This window comes from Podarcis muralis, chromosome 1 (assembly GCF_964188315.1).
Source record: "Podarcis muralis chromosome 1, rPodMur119.hap1.1, whole genome shotgun sequence".
NCBI lineage: Eukaryota > Metazoa > Chordata > Lepidosauria > Squamata > Lacertidae > Podarcis > Podarcis muralis.
In genome coordinates, this window is record NC_135655.1 from 65,154,538 (window position 1) to 65,174,461 (window position 19,924).

Here is a 19,924-nt window from a genome sequence, read left to right on the forward strand (position 1 = left end):
TACAAAATGTAGTGGCTTTTGTTTCATTAGGGCAACAAAGCAGGGGATTTGTATTGAAGCATTTGTGTAGACTATTCAGTGTGTAATTGAGTTAAGTTGCTTTACATCAGGGATAGCTAATGTAGTGCCTCATGGATGTTGCTGGGCGGCTCCAGCTCTCATAGTCTGACTATTTGCCATGCTGGCTGGGGCTGATGGCTGATCTGGAGGGTACCACATTGGATGCCTCTGTTTTAAAGCATATTGGCACATGCCCTCAAAAACCCATGCTTTTCTGTCTGTCCACCCACTCTGTTACCAACACAGTTCCAATGCATGGATTTATTTTTAGGTACACTGTACAGGGAAGCTAATAATGCATATTGAAATTGTTTTTCTTTTCAAATAACAGGGATGTTGATTTGCTTATTACGATCCGCTTTGCAAATTCTTCCAGACTAGTATCTCTGAGTCATATGTGTTAATATGCATCTGTAATGCTAAAATGCTTCCTTAATGTATCTGCAGATAATCCTTTACTGAAAAAAATTGGTATGGTTATGACTCAGTGTGCCTGTGTGGGTTTTAAATAAGTAGCAACTTAACTGTCTTCAGTTCCCAACAATAGCATTTCCTCGGCTTGAAGGTTTTGGTGCTAAGCATAAGTTCACTTGCATACTGCAGCTGCTTCGTAGAGCCCATGTGAGCAGTCATTAGGCTTTTGAAAAGGATTATTAAGCAAATGAACAGAGGGTGCTTTTTAACTAATGTATAACTTTGCATTCTAGTTTTGTTTCTGAACACAAGAAGACTGCTGCTGAGCGACTCCTTAAAGCAGAATGTCACAAAAGGTCTTACCCAGGCATTGCGACGAGCTTTCAACCAAAATGTCAATGCTCAAGTAAGCAAATTTAGTCTTTTTTTTTAAATAATCAAATTAAGAGCAAAGGCCAAGGAGAGAATGGGAAATGTCTCCACTCACTGTTATAATTATTTTTCTGTTGCATTTCAGATTGTATTGTATTCCTAACACCTATGCATGCAGATCCATACAAATAACCCATTAGCAGTTTTTTCTTTAGAAAGTGGGGGCAATTGATGGAACTGTATTATGGGTAGAATTTTGTCTGAGTGTCTTTCTTTCTTGTTGCCAGATACTGTGATGCTATCTGTTGGGAGTGAGGAAAATAAATTTAAATACTGAGCACTAAATTCTATAGCCGGTCATATAATTCTTGCCATTTTGGCTATGGTATACTGATAACCCAAAGTCATTTCGGATGTTGTTGTTTTTTAAAAAGAAATGAGGGTATTTTTTAAATGTGTGTGTATGTGTGTGTATCTGTCTGTCTGTCCGTCCGTGTCTGTGTAAACCCATTTCTCTTCTCCATCCCCATCAGTAGAAATTGGCAATTTGACAATTTGAAAATCACACATGTGGGACCATTTCTCAAGTGTGACTGAAAGAGATTTAATTTCTGCTATCATTATAGTTTTATAGCTTAAGCATTTAAAGGTTTTATAATCTTATAATGCTTTGGGATGGAAAAGAAATTCTTTCTAGCTTAGCAGCATGACCCTATGTGAGTTTGCTCAGAATAAGTTCAGTGGGACTTACTCATGAGTAAATGTGCATAGGAATACAACTTAGCTGTTGCATTTTCAACACCTGAGAACTGAAATTGATATACATAAATGTAAACATTCTATGCTGTCATCTAAACTGAATGTTTGAAAGGATGCGCTCTGTCCCCCATCCCTTCCCTTCTGGAGAGTATCTATTTGTGTAGGATTACAATTGTGTGTATTTGACTTGGATTTTTGGAACGCTGGTGGAATGTGTTTCTGTGCCACAGCCTTAAGCTGTATGTGAAAGTATGAGAGCATATAATATTTCTATATGCCATTTACAGTCAGGTTTATGTCACTTGGAAGATAATATTTCTATACTTCTGCCATGAACAAGGAAGAAAAATGACTTTAATATCAATTTTCTTGCCCTGGTTAGGTTTATATTTCTCATTTTTCTTCAGTATACCAGTTACCTGTAGAATTTATTTACTTGAATTTAAGGCTGTCCAGGGCATGAGCTTTTACTTGTTCTGATTGAAAAATGTTGCCATTTTGCAATGATGACAGCCTGTTTTATTGGAAAATACAGCTCTTTTGAGTGGAATATATAAGAGTGATTCAAATGGGATGTGACTTCTAATTTATTTTAGGTATGATTGTCAGCTATCTTGTGGGAGTTGTCCAATGGCAGTAGGCCTCAAGACATCAGAAATGAGGGAATTGGGAATAGTTTTGTTCTGAACTCAGCTTTTCCACAGCTTATGAAATAGGAAGTTCAGTAAATGGCTGCCACTCATGTTAGTCTATCCTTTAGCATGTATGATATATTAGTTTCTTTGAAGCTTAATATTTATTTGAATAGAAAACAATTTTGGCTTTAAAAAATGAGGCGGGGAGGGAGATTTGAGGCACCTTGATCACTGTCTTTCTTAATTACATGAAACTAAGAGTTGTCAGGACATGGGTGGTGCTGTGGTCTAAACCACTGAGCCTAGGACTTGCCGATCGGAAGGTTGGCAGTTCGAATCCCCATGACAGGGTGAGCTCTCATTGCTCGGTCCCAGCTCCTGCCCACCTAGCAGTTCGAAAGCACATCAAAGTGCAAGTAGATAAATAGGTACCGCTCTGGTGGGAAGTTAAACGGTGTTTCCATGCGTTGCTCTGGTTTCGCCAGAAGTGGCTTAGTCATGTTGGCCACATGACCCAGAAAAACTGTCTGCGGACAAATGTCGGCTGCCTTGGCCAGCGAGATGAGTGCCGCAACCCCAGAGTTGTTTGCGACTGGACTTAACTGTCAGGGGTCCCTTTACCTTTAAGAGTTGTCAGAGGACAAGCACTGATGAAAATAGATCCCTAGTGACTGTAACAGTAACACAATGAAAATACAATTCTTAAGATGTTTAACAACATTAAGTGTACAATTCCAAGGAAATTATATACATTCATTTGTTACTCTGTGGTTTACGACACACAATTACTGCAGTATCCAATGAATTACAGCAATAACGTTTCTAAAACCATCCTTAACAGCAGGCAGGTCTAAAGTCCGTTTCGGGGGCCTATTTCGTAGGGTAGAATCCCAAACCTCAAACAAAAACCTCAACAACTTCAATCCTAAAAAAAGGTCAACAACTCTGGTCGGCCTTTCACTTCATCAAATCTGGCCCTCTTTGATTGGAAAAAGTTTGGACAGCACTGCTTAACAGCATTAACTTTTTAACTTGACAAAACTGTGATATCCATGTCTTGCCCACATTTTTTACCGTATCGCAAAATCCTGAATGAATGAAAACACCTTAAAATGGTTTCAGAAGGCCAGCAATGAGGGGGACAGTTTAATTTCTAAAGGGAGGAGTTCAAAAGTTGGGTTGTCATCTTGGAGAAGGTCCTTTTCTGTGCTGCTGCAGAATTTAACTTACCCATAGGAGAAACCAGAAACAGAATCTCTCACTGATCTTGGGTTGGCACATACATGTTTATAGTATAAACATAGAAGAAGATAATGGAGCAGAGGCAAAATGATAATTTCAGGTTTGTTGTTCTTATCTGACAGATAATAAGGCAGGTTGTTGTGGAAAGAAGGAAAGGGTCTTTTATTCGTTGTATACATTTCTCTGTTGGATATCCAAGAGACTTTAGTTGCCAGAGGAAGGGACAACATTTGAGTGGCTTTATTCAGGATATATTAATGTTCTGGGGCTCAGGTGGTGCGAATATTCTCAAAATATTTCAACTTCTACCACAGAAAAAATTGTAAAGGAACAACATATACATAGGCACTAAAGCTTATTTAATTCTGCGCAGTTGTCTGTTTGGGTGAGGTGGGATTGGGAGAAAGCAGTTCTGTAATTTTCCAAATTAATGAGTGAAAAAGTGGGTGAAATTCCTGGTTCTGATGAAAACTGTGGCTGCTGTTCAATCTCACAAAAGATCAAGGAGTCCATCAAGGGCCATGTGTGCTGGTAAGGATGCAATAGTAGCACGACTGGTGTTGGCTTTACAACTGTTTTGGCACCAGGTGAAAACCTGCCTATTTGTTGAGACGTTTGAAAGTTGGCCATTTTAAAGCTGGCTATTTTAGTCTGCTCCTTTTGTAGGTGTCGTTTTATTTGTTGTGTGCTGTATTTCTCTGTGTGAAAATGGGACAATGTGGTTGTGGTTCTGTTTGTTTCTCATACATTTCTCCCCCTCCTCTCCTGGAATGGAAGCTCCTGGGTCCGGTCTCTTGCTTAACTAGGGTATGGTCAAACAATAGAACTAAGTAGCTAGCTTTTAATGTATATGGAAATAGCAAGTTTCATTCCACCAGGGCGCAGAAGCTGATACAAATTTCATTAATATATTACCTAACAAAGAATACTGAAACAACTTACAAAGCCACGCCAAAGCCAACATCATCCATGTAACTTGGAGTTCTTTCAGAAAATCTTGTTGATGTTTTCAGATTGTTTAGTGACCTATGAGAGAGGTGACTACAAGGCTTGGGATGTTCCTGTGTATAAGCCAGCATCAAGGCTAGTTGCAACAGATGGGAACAGATTTAGAGGTCACGGGTACAAGTGCAGTGGGCACTTTTGATTTTGCACTTGTTCTTTAGCTATTAATTAAACTTTTTTTTCTTTAGTTACTCATCATTTTACATACAGGAATGTTTGTTTGAATTGCATGTGTGTAAATGATTACTATTTAAAAAGTGGGTTAGGATAAATGGTAGATTAGATCAAAGGTTGAGGAATATTCAACATTATTTGGCGGTGAAGGCCCTGTGTGAGTGCCTGGAGGCGGTTGGAGGATGGATGGCGGCTAACAGACTGAGGTTGAATCCTGACAAGACAGAAGTACTGTTTTTGGGGGACAGGGAGCGGGTTGGTGTGGGGGATTCCCTGGTCTTGAATGGGGTAACTGTGCCCCTAAAGGACCAGGTGCGTAGCCTGGGAGTCATTTTGGACTCACAGCTGTCCATGGAGGCGCAGGTTAACTCTGTGTCCAGGGCAGCTGTCTACCAGCTCCACCTGGTACGCAGGCTAAGACCCTACCTACCCGCGAACTGTCTCGCCAGAGTGGTGCATGCTCTAGTTATCTCACGCATGGACTACTGCAACACGCTCTACGTGGGGCTACCTTTGAAGGTGACCCGGAAACTGCAATTAATCCAGAATGCGGCAGCTAGACTGGTGACTGGGAGTGGCCGCCGGGACCATATAACACCGGTTCTGAGAGACCTGCATTGGCTCCCAGTACGTTTCCGAGCACGATTCAAAGTGTTGGTGCTGACCTTTAAAGCCCTAAACGGCCTCGGTCCTGTATACCTGAAGGAGCGTCTCCACCCCCATCATTCAGCCCGGACACTGAGATCCAGCGCCGAGGGCCTTCTGGCGGTTCCCTCATTGCGAGAAGTGAGGCTACAGGGAACCAGACAAAGGGCCTTCTCGGTAGTGGCGCCCGCCCTGTGGAACGCCCTCCCATTAGATGTCAAAGAGATAAATAATTACCTGATATTCAGAAGACATCTTAAGGCAGCCCTGTTCAGGGAAGTTTTTAATATGTAACGCTGTACTGTTTTAACACTGATTGGTAGCCGCCCAGAGTGGCTGGGGAAACTCAGCCAGATGGGCGGGGTATAAATAATAAATTATTATTATTATTATTATTATTATTATTATTATTATTATTATTATTTGATTTCTATACAATTACTTTGTTGTTGTTGAGTCGGACATGACTAAACGACTAAACAAAAACAACAAAATGATTACTATTTAAAAAGTGGGCTAGAATAAATGGTGGATTAGATCAAAGGTTGAGGAATAGTCAACATTATTTGATTTCTATACCACTTAATATATTAAAAATATATCTAAGCAGTATACAGAAAACTGAAGCAACAACAGACAACTGAAACAAAATACTACAAAAATGGGGATGCGGGTAGCGCTGTGGTCTAAACCACTGATCCTTTTGGGCTTGCCAATCAGAAGGTTGACGGTTCGAATCCGTGCAACAGTGGTGAGCTCCCGTTGCTCTGTCGCAGCTTCTGCCAACCTAGCAGTTCAAAAGCACACCAGTGCAAATAGATAAATAGATACCACTGTGGCGGGAAGGTAAATGGTATTTCTCTGTGCTCTGGCTTCTGTCACGGTGTTCCGTTGCGCCAGAAGCGGTTTAGTCATGCTGGCCACATGACCCGGAAACCTGTCTGTGGACAAATGCCTGCTCCTGAAGCGAGATGAGTGCCGTACCCCTTAGTCGCCTTTGACTGGACTTAACCGTCCAGGAATCCTTTATCATTATCATTTCATTTTCATCCAGACACATCTTCCCTCTCAGCTTCTGGATTCTCACCCAGGGTCCAAACAAACTCAGACCACCCACACTAGTATCACTCTGAGGAAAGCTCCTGGTCTCTCACTCTAGGTATGCTTTTTATGGGCAAGCCCAAGGTAGATGGCATTTCCTCAGGCTGTCCACAGTTGTGACCCATTCAGCTGCACTCTCCATACCTAGTTCCAGGCACAGCAGGTTTGTTGACTTTCCCAGGGGGTCCAGTGGATGGGAAAAGGACCTCCCTCTACTCACCCCCTGTCCTTTCCTCCTCCTCCAGCCATCTATGTATGCTTAGTTACTTTTGTGGAGCAGGATTTGCAGGGCTAAGTGTAGGTTCATATTTCACTAGTCATTTATGCAGCTCTCTCTGAGGTTCTCAATTCTCAACTCTAAATAGCCCGGCTTAAATTGATTAGCCTTGAGAAAGAAAGGTATGTGACATTCAGGTGCATGCTATTTTTCTGTGTGCTTTTTTCAGGTCGAAGTTCTGGAACAGTCAAACAATGTGACAGTTGGTTACTATGTAACTCACGAGAGTCTGGTTTTTATACCTGCTGTGGTTATCGAGATGTTAATTGCATATGGTGTGAGTAATGCCACCTTGGATATTAAGCAACATGTGCCAAATCTTCATTCTGTTGCTGTCTTAGCCTTGCCATGGGACCCACTGCCAGCTTACCACTTTCAGCTGAAAACAGGCAAGTCATAAACACACAGCTTTGTATAAATCCCTACTGTAAGTGTCCTGGTATCAGCAAAAATATTGTTTGGATTCAACGGGGATGAAATAATCCAATATGTCACTTGATGAAATAAATCTTAGTTGATTAATTGTAAGAGGTTTAATAAAATTTGCTGAAATTTATGCATGAAATAAGAGGTCTCAAGCAACAGCACACTTTCCCTCTGTATGCATCAAACCAGGCATCATTTTAGTTGAAGCATTCCTTATTGTGTGAGAGCGAAGAGGGAACAACTCTCTTAAAATGGTGTTTGCCACCTACGGTATTACTTAGTATAGGCATTAATAATGTATTTCTGTTGTCAGATTTCAGTATTTTTCCAGCTATTCATCAGTTTTCAGCCCCACACGTATCAATGTGAGCCTTCCCTTCACACTTTATGGCAGGGGTGGGCAACCTGCAGCCCACAGCTTAAGTCCAGCAGTGATCTCCATTTGGCCCATGAGGCTGTTTCTCCCAAACCATGCCTACCTGCATCACACCGTACATTATATATGATGTCAGGTATAGGGCAGGTGGAGACATGGTTGCCAGGGCACAAGCAGGACCCTTAAAAAGCAAGCCCAAGGAGGCTTGCTCTTGCTGTCAGTCACCTGGGATTGTTAATGGGAAGGAATTAACTACACCAGGGCTGGCATAGCTAAGGGCCTGTCCTTGGACAAGTTGAGAGAATGAAATGGCTTAAGATCCTTCAGACCCAGTTGCTGGGAACATGCTTTATATGGGCAAACCAGGAATCCACATGGGTGGAAGAATCAACCCATTGTCTGGAATGGACTGAAAAGGGGACAATAACTTATAATCAAAAGGCTACCACTCCCACCTCCTGCCCTGACTGCCCTGAGGACCTCTTCCCTCTTTCCTTCGTATGCAGGAATGGTCTACCCAAAAGGGAAATAATGTATTTATATTCACTAAACACTTGGCTATTCTTCATCTAGAACTGCAGTTTGTGGGTCAATATGACAACATACAGTCATGCAGATTTGTTCAGACCATGGAACAAAGATTGCAGAAAGCATTTCAGGATGCTGAGAGAAAGGTCTTGAACACCAGCAGCAAGTTAACTGTTCAGGTAATATTCGTCACCTTTTATGGGTTATGCCTGTAATACTTTGCAAAACTTTTATTAAACATGTTTTTATTGTTATAACTGCATATCCAATATGAAAATATTTTACATTTGTTATTTTGTTAATAGCGCAATGATTCTTATGGCTGCATCTGCCGCAACTGCTGTATAAACAAGCCCAACATTTATTATCTGCACTTTTTTTTTTTTTTTACAGAACCAGACACTAAATTGTAAACCTTACAGATTAAGTTAATTTTATAACAACATAATGTGAAATGGAATGGGTCTTGTTTACTCACGTTAATAAAGATATTTATTTTTCCGGAAGTTGAAAGGCACAATTATAAGTAGTCATTTTAGCCCCAATCAGCTATAGTGCATATACATGCCATTTTTTTAATGCAACAAGGTATGTATACATGCCAACTGGCTTCTACCTCTATCATTCTAAATGGAAATTATATCAGGATAAAGCAGCATTGTAAACTGCTGTTCATTTATCAAAAATGTCTGTTCCATGTCAACATGTCCCCACCAGCTTTTCAGTTTGATATGCCATTTCATAATTGCATGAGATTGCCCTACGTTTCTTAGCTCTTTAGAAAGCACTGGCATTGCAGATAAGTGGCCAAATGATTTTTTTTAAGAGTCTGAACCTCACTGCATACCAGACATGCACAGCTTGTGCCCTACAATAATCAAAATCAGGAGGACCTTGGTAGGCTGTGCTATGTGGCTGGTATGTTTTATTGGTAGGTCATAAACAGAACAGAACTGGACTATACATTAGAATGAGCAAGAAGAGATGCAGCAATAGGTCAGGGAGAAATTGTTTTCAACTACGCCAGCAGAAAAAAATAGCTTTAAAGTTTATAAGTGGGTACTTGTACCATTTTGCCATGGAGTAAATGGGTTCTTGGTATCATAGTGGAAACAGACCTGCCTTTTAAGTTCACTAAAGCTATTTTAGTTTCTTGATTAAAGATTGTATTCAATTAAATTTTTGCTCTAGTGCAAGGATTAGCACCAGTACAACAGGATCTGCCCCCCTTTGCTCTGGATCTGCTCTGGAGGGTTGGGGGAACCCCCAGGACAAATTTAGGGACTGCTGGGAGGAGAAGATGTGTGGGTGGAATGTTCCCTTTAATGCTACAGTGAATACGACCCTCTGTGTCTGTGGCCAGGGATCTGTGTACTTTCATTTATGTACAGTGCCTAGTATATTTTGGCCCTTTTTTCAAATAACAAAGGTGAAGAAGAGTAATCCTTGCTCTTTTGCTTTTCCTATGAACATCAAAAAAAGATGGAGGCTTTGTCTGCCTAGATATTTGCTGCAGGTCAGTGCAAACTGAATGCACGTGCATTTGACCTGAGTAACCTCTGTAAGCATCCGGGGATCTGTGTGGGCATGGCATTGCCTTGTTGAAAATGGCACTAGTCTGAAGACAGGCACGTTTTCTCCACCTCAACTTACTGCACCAGAAATTTGTGTTGATGAAAGTCCCCTACATGGAATATTGTGACTCACCCATGCATGGAACATGTTGTGTCCTTCTTACCTCGCCTGCCCTGTCCCTCTTCCACTCTGTTCTCAACTTGACTCAGTTTAAAGGGTTAATTTTTTCAGGGTTTATCTACCTACACTTTGCACAGTTGCGCAACCCTTTAATAAAAGATGGGAACCCAATGCGATGAATGTTCAGAACGTTGAAAGGGAGCAGAACTTTATATACTGGAAATGCAACCAAACCTGTGCATACCTGCAAACCTATCAGCGCTTTGTTATTAAGTTATAGGATATGCTTCTAAGACAGGAAGAAGCATGCAACAAACATGCTGTAAGCAAGAAGCAATGCAAATGTGCCTTTAATTCTTGTCCATAGAATATAGGCAAGTGCTTCTAGTTCGATGTTTTAGGTCAAAGCTATAGTTGAGGAAGGTACCTTTCCCCCCAATACAACCCTGTAATGAGCATGGTGCACAGCCCATACTTGTCCTATGCCTATCCTTATCAGACATGTGGACTGGTTGTACATATGGAATACAGATTTGTAGGATTATGCTGGTTCTGAATGGTGAAACAGCACCTTCTGAAATGAAAGCTATCTGAGTTAGCCCTCCTTTGTGGAAATACTCTCTTCCTCTTGGCTGCTTCTGTAACAAAGTTGGATAGTCTAGCCAAAGAGTTAAAACACCCACGAGCATGTGTGTTTAACAATGACAGCATGATTAACATTTTTCTTTGCCATGTGCACTAATGTAATAATAAGCAGAAAAAGTTATGTCAAAATGAAGCTACCGGCTGTTTCTCCACTTTGGTCTTGTTTCAGATACTGAGCACATCAAATGTTTCTCAAGCTGTAACTCTCTTTTATGTGGTGAAAAATGAAAGCACAGTCTTAAACGGCACCGTGTCAAGCAACCTTCTCAACCATCTTTCAGCAGAATTGGTGGGATTCTATCTCACCTATCCACCTCTGACCATTGCTGAAGGTAAGCCTGCAAGGTGATCAAATTATTTGCATTCTTTCGGTGTTTGCTAGTCGACACTTTAAAAAACATTCCCATTGGAAGTTAAGCACCACAGCCTTTTCTGCTCCAAATATTTCTCCTGTGTAACGTGGTTCCTATATCCATCTAGACTAGGGGTCGGCAACCTAAGGCCCATGGGCCACAAGTGGCCCATGGGGGTTGTTTAACCAGCCCATGGACCCCCGCCACCTGCTCGGGGACCTTCACCGCCCACTCGGTTGGCTCCTGTGTGCCGTGCTAAACCGGCGCGGAGCCGAGTGGGGACCTCCTTCCACGATGCTGGCCGGCTTCCCATTGGCTGCAGGAAGCTCCTGCAGCCAATGGGAAGCTGCGCATGCCTCCTCCTCACCGGAAGGAGCGCCGGAAATAGTGCTTGCGCACCGCGTCATCTGTGGGACTGAACCGGCCCAAGCCACAAAAACTTGGCCGACTCCGATCTAGACTATGATGCTTTCTTTCTTAAAAGAAGCCCAGATCATAAAACAAGTGCAAAACCATGGTTGAAGTGCACCTCAGAAGGAAAACAGCTGGTTACTCATACTGTTACGAACCACCAATATAGAGTATTTTGTGATATTAGCTCTTCATTAAATGACTGACTTTTTTGGTGGACTGTGTCTGTGGCCAAGATTTTCTTTAAAGTAGTGAACAGATAAATTCAAAACCTAGGGTAGGGATCTGAAAAAAAATGCTGCACCGTTCCTCTTGCAACAAAATAAAATCCTGTGCAGTACATAGACTGTAAAGATATGAAAGCCATGTTGCCAACAAAAATAAGTGACTTAAAATGCCAGGTGGACAGCCATCCACTGTACACCAGAGGTCCAGTTTTCTGATTATGACCCCTCAAAATAAGGAGATGCTAGATGGAATTGTGAGGTGAAGGCCATTGCTGTTTCACTACATAAAGAAGACAACTAACTGGGTAAGGGAGCCCATAATGCCATTCTCCAAAGAATTCACAATAAAGCAGAAAGATGACTTGGGGTAATGAAGAAGGGAGCACAAACATAAAGGCAAACATTTTTTAAAAGGACCACTCTTGATGCTCATATATACATTTTTTCCCCTTTGCCTCATGTTTGCGGTGGAAATATGCAATAGGCTGTCAGGACGAGCTTGCAAAGTTTTCTTCTATAAAAGCAGTTTGAGGATGGATGCATCTTGTAATTCAGCCTCTAGGCTGAACTGAACCCTCCTGACTGCTATTTATTCTGCCTGATAGCTATATTTCCACGGCTTACCGTTTAAAGATCCGGTGTCTTCCAAGATAAAAAGCTGACAAAAGTGTATTGTGAAATGAATGTTAAATCACCATTTGAAGAAAATAATCATTCATGACCCTGCTTTGATTTGCTTACCGCTCACTGGTTAGCAGTTACATGAAACATTCTTCCGAAGCTTCTTGTGTGAGTAACTGTAAATCAGTTTAACCCTTGGTGATCAAAGTTCCATAGTGCAGCCAGAACAACAGAGGGATGGATATGTATTCAGAAGTTCCTGGGCTTGCTTTGTAAAACCAGAGCTGCCATGGCTGAAGCCTGCCTTCACACTGCTCTTACACTTGTGACACTCGTCCTTCCCTGTAATTTCAGGAACACAAAACCTAGTTGCAGTTAATCATAGTGAGTAGGAACTGGGAACATAATCAGTCTTTGTTTATTGATGTTCTTTTCTGTTTATAGTTATAAAAATCAGTTTGGGAAATGTGACATAAATCTTGTATATAATTATTATTTTCTTCTTTTGTTTCAAAGCTTTGGAATATCCAAATCTTGACACTTCAGAAGCAACTAGGGACTACTGGGTTGTTACAGGTAAATGCTTGCATTTTTTTAAAGGGGAAAATTCATCCACTGTCTTTTCCCTGAGTGGAATTATGTTCCACTCCGAATTCTATTATGATGATGATGATGATGAAAAGGATTTTTTTTTTTTACCTGCTAATGAATTTGGGATTTTCACTGGCTCACAGCTTCTATAGTTGCTGTGTGTTGTTTGAAGCGCTCATAGAATTGTAGAGTTAGAAGGGACCCCCAGGGTCACCTTGTCCAACTCCCTGCAATGCAGGAATGCTGCCCCCAGCCGTCCCTAGGTGGGCTCAAACCACCAACCTTCTGGTTAACAGGCAAGACGTACTGATGAGCAGATCTGCTGCCAGCTTGTAGGAATGCCTGCCGGTGGTCTCATGTTATGCTGCTTTACGTGTAGATTTGTAATTAAAGCAAATATTGTGGCATCTCTCCTCCAAGGGGAACCAAAAACTGCAACCCCGCCAACAACAACAACAACTCGGAGATTGTGTAGGTATTGTGCAGCAACAGGGCTTTATTTTGCGTCTGTTTGGCACTATTTATATAGTAATGCTGAGGTTTATTCGGTAAAGGAATCAAAATTGGCTCTGCAGCACCTGCGCTACTTGGAAAATATTCCTTTAGGCTAGAACTACGTCCATAGAGAGTATTTCTTGGTTCCACAAGTTAAAATAGGCACTGTACTTTGTAATGGAGCCTGATTAACTTTGTCTTTTCCATGCACCAGCATGAATTCAGGCCATTTCTATGAGGGCCAAGTGTTTCCTATGCTCTTATGGCTCTTACGACCAAACATACTTGGAATCCTAGTACTACAACTGCCTTCTCTTCAGGATTCCACTTCCAGTTCTGTGGCTCTCTGTGGATTTTTGCCTCTCAGCTGTCTTGTAGAGGCAGTCTCCTCTGTCCCAATTCTTTTGCTCTAGATGGGGGCTGGAGTTGCAGTCCAAAATATCTTGGGGGGAGTGCCAGGTTGGCAAAGGCTGATCTTGGAGGTGCAGCAGTCTGTGAGGGCTCTCATTTCCAAACATGTCCCATTCTTTGGAGGTTTGCTGTTTTGGATACAGTAATGCAATAGTTCACTTTGGCTTCAATACTCCTCTCAGTGTGCGTGTGCACATAAGTGGACGCGCATATACTTTCTGGAAACTAATTTCATCATTGGTGAACAACAGTGCTTAACGAGAAAATGTTTAAGGCAGGGCTGTGTTAATAACCCACACAATTCACAGGAGTTTAGAAAGCAGGATGAGACCAGCTGATCAGAAGCAAAGGGGTTTGTGCTGTGGAATGAAAAGTTAGGTTAAGTATTTGGAGAAAACTTACAGAGTAGCTCAATAATGGAATAAGCTGCCCTATGGGGCGAACTTATGGAACTTGCCTGCTTGGCAGTTTTCAGGAAAAAAACCTGTTTCACAGGCAATCTGCAGGTTTAGGATAACCAGTCTTTGAAAAGGAGGTTGGATTAGGTGACCCAATTTGTTTTCCTCAGCTCCATAGCTGTACATGTCCCTGCAGCTCAGATGTTGTTATATCTTTAATCAGTTGCTACAGAATTTCCCCCCCATGACTTTCACAGTTATACAGGGAGTTGACATCACAATGCTGGGGGTGAATAACCAGAGTTTTGCAAGACTAATGGAGCAGCGTTTAGCACCACTCTTCATGATGTCCCATCAACAAGGAAGACGATTTAAAAGAGCCACTACAGTCGGCAGCTATACTGTGCAGGTGGGTGCTAAGACCATCCTCCCCCCAAAAAAATCCCCCCACTTTGCTGGTGTTTTTAACTTGCTGTTACAATTTGTATGTAACATGTTTGTGTATAATCTAGAAGCTACTTGGAGGGATGCTGTGAAATGTGTAGATTGGAACAAGCAAATGTTGTTTAACTTAATTCTGTATAAATTACAAAATAATTTTGCAAATAATTATTAGCTTCCCCCTCTTCTAATCAAGAATGATATTGAATTAGGTAACACTTTTATCTGCAGCAGATCCACTGAAGATTTGTAATGTGACAATATGGAATATTGAAATGGCCTTTAAATTTGGTTGTAGCTGTTTAAGTCATGCTCAGGGTAGACCATTAAACCAGTGGGCTTAAATTATATAAGTCTAGTAGGATCATAGGGTCTTACACTGGCACAGACCATTGGTCCATCTAGATCAATACTGTCTACACTGATTGGCAGTGGCCAGACCAGGGTTTCAGGTAGGGGTGCCTCCCAAAAACACCCTGGAGATGTTGGGGGTTAAATTTGGGACTTTCTCAGGAAAGGCAGATGCTCTTCCACCTGAGCTACCCATATCCTAATCCACTGGTTTCAAGGACCTTCTCTGAGTATTACTTAGTAGGATGCAACCCATTGTCTCTACCAGATTGTAACCAATGGCTTGGGTTTCCCCCCTTTTCATTTTCTGTGCTGGCAATGATTGTGTAAAGCAGCTAGAGAACTAGGCTGAGTGCCTCCCTATTTGGTATGTGTACTCAAGGCCACAAAGTGCAATTTAGTGACTGTTTCAGACACCACTGGGCAGGAGGGGACAAAGCTGTGGAACTGACATCCCAGCAGTGACAGCACTGCCTCTTATGTGGATGGTATGGGACTGCCACTCCTGCTACTGGGTTGATTAGTGGGGCAGTATTCCTGAACCCAATGTGTCATTGAGCAGAGTTTGCCAGAGGGAGAAGCAAGGCACCCAGAGGGTGGAAACATGGAAGAAGTGTTGGGCTACCGAGCAAACCTGTGGGATATAAACAGGTTCCCATCGACATTCCCCCTTTGAACATTTATGTATACTGCTGTTTCAATTGAAAACGTATATCTATTTTATCAGTCTATTTCTATGCTAATATTATCCATTTTGTCATAGACGTGAGTTTATACTATAAATAAGATTTCCGCCCCCCCCCCTTTGTCTTTCTCTCTTGTTTGATAAGATGGTAAAAATGCAGCGAATTCCAGGTCCTAAGGAGCCTGCTGAATTGACCTATTATACTATATACAATGGGAAACCTTTGTTGGGCACTACAGCTGCCAAAATTTTGAGCACTGTTGATTCACAGAGGATGGCCTTGACACTGGGATATGTCGTTCAAGTACAAGCTGATCGTAAGGATTCTTTGCTTTTCTTTCAGATAGTTTATTATAATTATTATGATTGCCTATTATAATAAAATCAACATGGAGCATCCCATATGGTGGCTTATCTACTTTGGTCAGTAACTCTTGCAAATGCTGATTAGCTATGTTTTTCTCTGAATACTTTCTTATGTGCTTTATTAATATGTACCTTAAATGATAACAGAGCTCTCTGGGGATGTATATATATAATAGCTAAGGATCATCATCTATTCTAACTAACTCTTCGGTGTTAAGGAGAGAACTAGAGCTAAAGGCATGATTTTAAAATAATATCACTTCTTTGCTTTTCATGGCAGCCAGAATGTAGAACTTTAAAGAGATATGTGCTGCTTTACAATTGTTTGGTAGGCTGGTAGGAAACCATGTTTTCTGAAAGTCTACAAAGGCATTTGAGGTAATATCCCAACCCTGACCAGATACTGCTTTGTGGTCATTTTTTTACTTTACATAGTGAATGTAAAATATGAACTGGGTTGGAAGTCTTGATTTGGATGCAGTCCGGCAGTTTTCTAACTCTTCTCTGATTCCCACCCTCAATAACCAGCATCAGTTGGAGCAAGCAGAGCATGCTAAATACTTGCATAAATATTTAAGCGGGGCATTTGTTGCTGCTTCATACGCATCCCATTAGAATTAATGGACATCAAACAGCAGTGGCATGGGCTGGTTGCTTCCTGTGCTGTAAGCAGTCTGTATCAATCTTTTCATTTTAGCTACTGTATTTAAAATGATTTTCCTGATTCACACATCTCATTATGGCAAACCATGGCTTAGAACAAAGTTATGGCCACTTTGCGCCTTGACAGTTATTCTGTTTCTGCGTTGAGACCAAGTCACGGTCTTCAACCTATGAGGAGCAAAGCAGCCACAATCTCCTGTTTTGGAGCTCATTCATTTGTGCTAAGCCATGGTTTTGCTTAGTGTGATGTGCAAGCCAGGCCTATATTATTTATGTTAGAGCTTAGCATTTTCCTGCAATTAAGAGTTTTCTCAAATCAGTGAATGACTACTCTTAAGTGTCCACAAGTATACATTCTGATATAAGTGTAGATCAATATATTGACTGATCACAAACTGATTTTTTGGGCATAAAAAATTCTTTATGGAAATTCATTAACATCATTACAGATGTAACTTCACACATTCACATACATACTTACAAAGAAAAGAATATTCTTAAATTATTTTACCATAAGATATTAATTTAAACTTCTAATTCCGCTTAGATTTCAACTAAGCTAAGATCAAATAATAATACATAAAATGAAGTAACATATAACAAAGTAAATTAAATTAAATGTAGACTTCCCATCATTTCCCCATATAGTTGTCATTTATGATTTTGAATGTACTTGTAACTATTACCTTACTCTTAATATACTTTCTAATACTTTCTTATTTCTTAATAAAGAAATAAAGAGACTGATTAATAAAGAAATGGAGACAAACTAATCATATAATTGTAGAATGTAGTCACAGTGGACCATTAGCCCCATGTAACTAGTAGGTTTATTATAATTATTATTGACAATATGCAGAAAAGCACCTGTCATAGTTGATCATAAAGGACAAGTATGCATGTGTGACTCCAAATGGCAACCAAATACTGAAATCTATCCTCCTCTTCTGGTTATAATTTATTAAATTGGTTATTCGCCTAATGCTGCAGTCTCTGGCAATGTCCAAAAGAATGTTAAAAAGATCACTTATCATTTCTTCTCTAGAGCAGATACCTTGTGGATTGAAGTTTAAATATTAATTGTTCATATGCAGCTTTGTCATGGTTGAAATTACACAGATTATTCACAAATAAAGTGAAAATTAAAAAAAAAACAATTTCCATCAAACTGTTCAAATATTGGATATTATATAAATTCTTAATTTTTAACAGTGATTACGACATATTTTGGCTAATTCTGGAAATATTAATATTACATTATTGATTTTAAGTATTGCTCCAGATGGAAATAGACCTGCACCTCTTTCCAACTTCTAGTTACTTAAGTGTTATTTTACTAATCATTCATTTATAAATATTATTGCTTGATTGTTATGGAAGAAAGCAGGGCATTCAATTAGTAGTTTTTAAGTGCTTGTATGGTGCATGTTGGAGTGGGAAAGGTAATCTCTGCCATAACTGATAAGAATTAGAGCTACAGCTTAAATAACCCATTTATTATCTTGGGTGAAGTGGGACATTGGAAGCTACAATTTGTCCATTGAATTCAGTATTATCAAAAGTGATTGGCAGGGGCTTGCCAAATGAAACCTTTGCCTGCAGAATATGTGATTTACCACTGAACTCTAGCTTTCCCCCTATGTGACATTGCCCTGATATTTCTCCCGTAATAAGCACATGTCACTCTCTGCACCCTTTTTCACCATAGCTGATAGTAATGGTTGTCCTCCATAGGTTGTGGTAGAGCACAATTCACATGCTTGAACGGTTGGGGGAAATATCTGCCTACGTGAGACTTTCTGAGAGCTCCTGCCAAGAGCAAACAGTACTGGACTTGCTGGTCTGACTCATTATAAGATTGCTTTATAAGTTTACTTTCTCTCCTTCTTTATTATATACAGCTGTGGTGAAAAACCCACCCAACAACCTATGGATCATTGCTGCAGTGTTGGCTCCCATTGCTGTGGTTACAGTCATCATCATCATTATCACGGCAGTTCTGTGCAGGAAGAACAAAAATGACTTCAAGGGAGACACCATGATGAACCTACCACAGAGAGCCAAAGTAAGTAATTTTCATCCCAGGCTCAGGAATGGGAGTTTCTTCTTCAGTGTTACATTCTCCATCATTCTGTACTTGAAGAACAAGATTGTGCTCTCTTTGGACAGATTTTACTAAACCAGTAAGACAATAAATACTCTGTGCTCAGAGACAGAATGAAGCCGTTCCCATTTATAGGCTTCCACCCAAGTGCAAGGCAATCTTTATAGTGTAAGTCCCTGTGAAATGGAGGAAGTACTAGCTGCTTAATGTGTCTTCAGAATAACCTTTAAAAACCCCCTCTTTTTTCAACCATACTGAATAGAATACGTGATTCACAGCAATATGCTTCCTGATAACTGCTACTGTTCAGTTCTTTTTGCCAGGGAGTCTAAAAAGGCCATTATCAGGTGTTTGAAACACTCTATTAACTTACTAGTGCCTCATGACCATAATAGAACAGCATGGTTGAAATAATAGATATTCACCAGTTGTGCCTGCATGCCAAAGAAAGAAACGATCTAGCTCTTACCAGGTCAAAGTGATGAATAAAATATCCTGATCAATATCAATCACTGCTTCTAAGTTTTGTAGAAGTTTTTATTCTAGATACTAGGTACTAGTCACATCTAAAAGGGAAAGCAAGACAATCATTTAAGAAAAATATAGAAACCTTATTAAAATGTTATGAAATAAAAAAATAAAAATAAACAGTACATTCAACTCTTATCTTACGCGATGGTTATGTTTCAAGGATAGTGCATAAAGCCAAAATGGTGCATAGTCAAAACACACTCTCCCTGCACTTTTGAATGCATGCTCAAGGTGAGTGCAATAGCAGGTGGAATTGCTGATATCCCCCACTGGATGCCTGCTCCCCTCTTTATTTTTTTTCAGCCAAGTGCATAAAGCTGAATTCACACAAGCTAAATGAGCCTAAGTTGCGGGTGGACTATATACATTAATAGTTTGTCTCTTTCCTGATTTTGATAATAAAATCATATCACTTGTATACAGTTTAAATGCAGAAATAGCAAAAATGGATAGCACACCCAGGTGTCACAATTTCTTTTTTTATATATTTTGAAGAGGCCAGAAATATGATTGGAGTCAAAAATCTGAGCTACATGCTTTTTTGTAGAACAGATTCACAAGTAGTGAAGCAAACAGTAGGGAAATCCTCAACATTTTTTACCTCCATTTGGCTGAACTGAAACTGGAGGTTGAAAGTTCATAGGAAGCAGCAAGTTTCTGCCTCAAGTGGTGCTACCTCACCTGAGTCTGAGAATAGATTGCAGTTGTTGTGTTCTAGGAAAGCTTATTGTTTCCTGGACGGTTCTTGGGGGCTTGTCATTGAGAAGATCCTTGATGACAGATAAGCTTTCATGAAACATCTGCCTATGGTTTGTTTGTTTGTTTGTTTGTTTGTTTACTTATTTATTTGAATGTATCTATTTATTGAATTTCCAAATTGTTCAATGACAGAAATTCTCTGGGTAGTTCTCAGTACCTATAA

General features: G+C 40.4%; 1 protein-coding gene across 6 annotated transcripts in view; it reads left to right on the top strand.

Moving 5' to 3' along the window:
• Positions 1-19,924, top strand: part of KIAA1549L (KIAA1549 like) — a 150,803-nt gene that overhangs the window by 74,339 nt on the left and 56,540 nt on the right. For all 6 annotated transcript variants that reach the window (XM_077930143.1, XM_028730475.2, XM_077930128.1 and 3 more), the window contains 8 exons: positions 768-880; positions 6,854-7,073; positions 8,060-8,193; positions 10,524-10,686; positions 12,483-12,542; positions 14,119-14,270; positions 15,484-15,655; positions 18,269-18,432. In XM_077930143.1, coding sequence (XP_077786269.1) covers positions 768-880; positions 6,854-7,073; positions 8,060-8,193; positions 10,524-10,686; positions 12,483-12,542; positions 14,119-14,270; positions 15,484-15,655; positions 18,269-18,432 — 1,178 coding nt within the window. The remainder of the gene's footprint in view (positions 1-767; positions 881-6,853; positions 7,074-8,059; positions 8,194-10,523; positions 10,687-12,482; positions 12,543-14,118; positions 14,271-15,483; positions 15,656-18,268; positions 18,433-19,924) is intronic.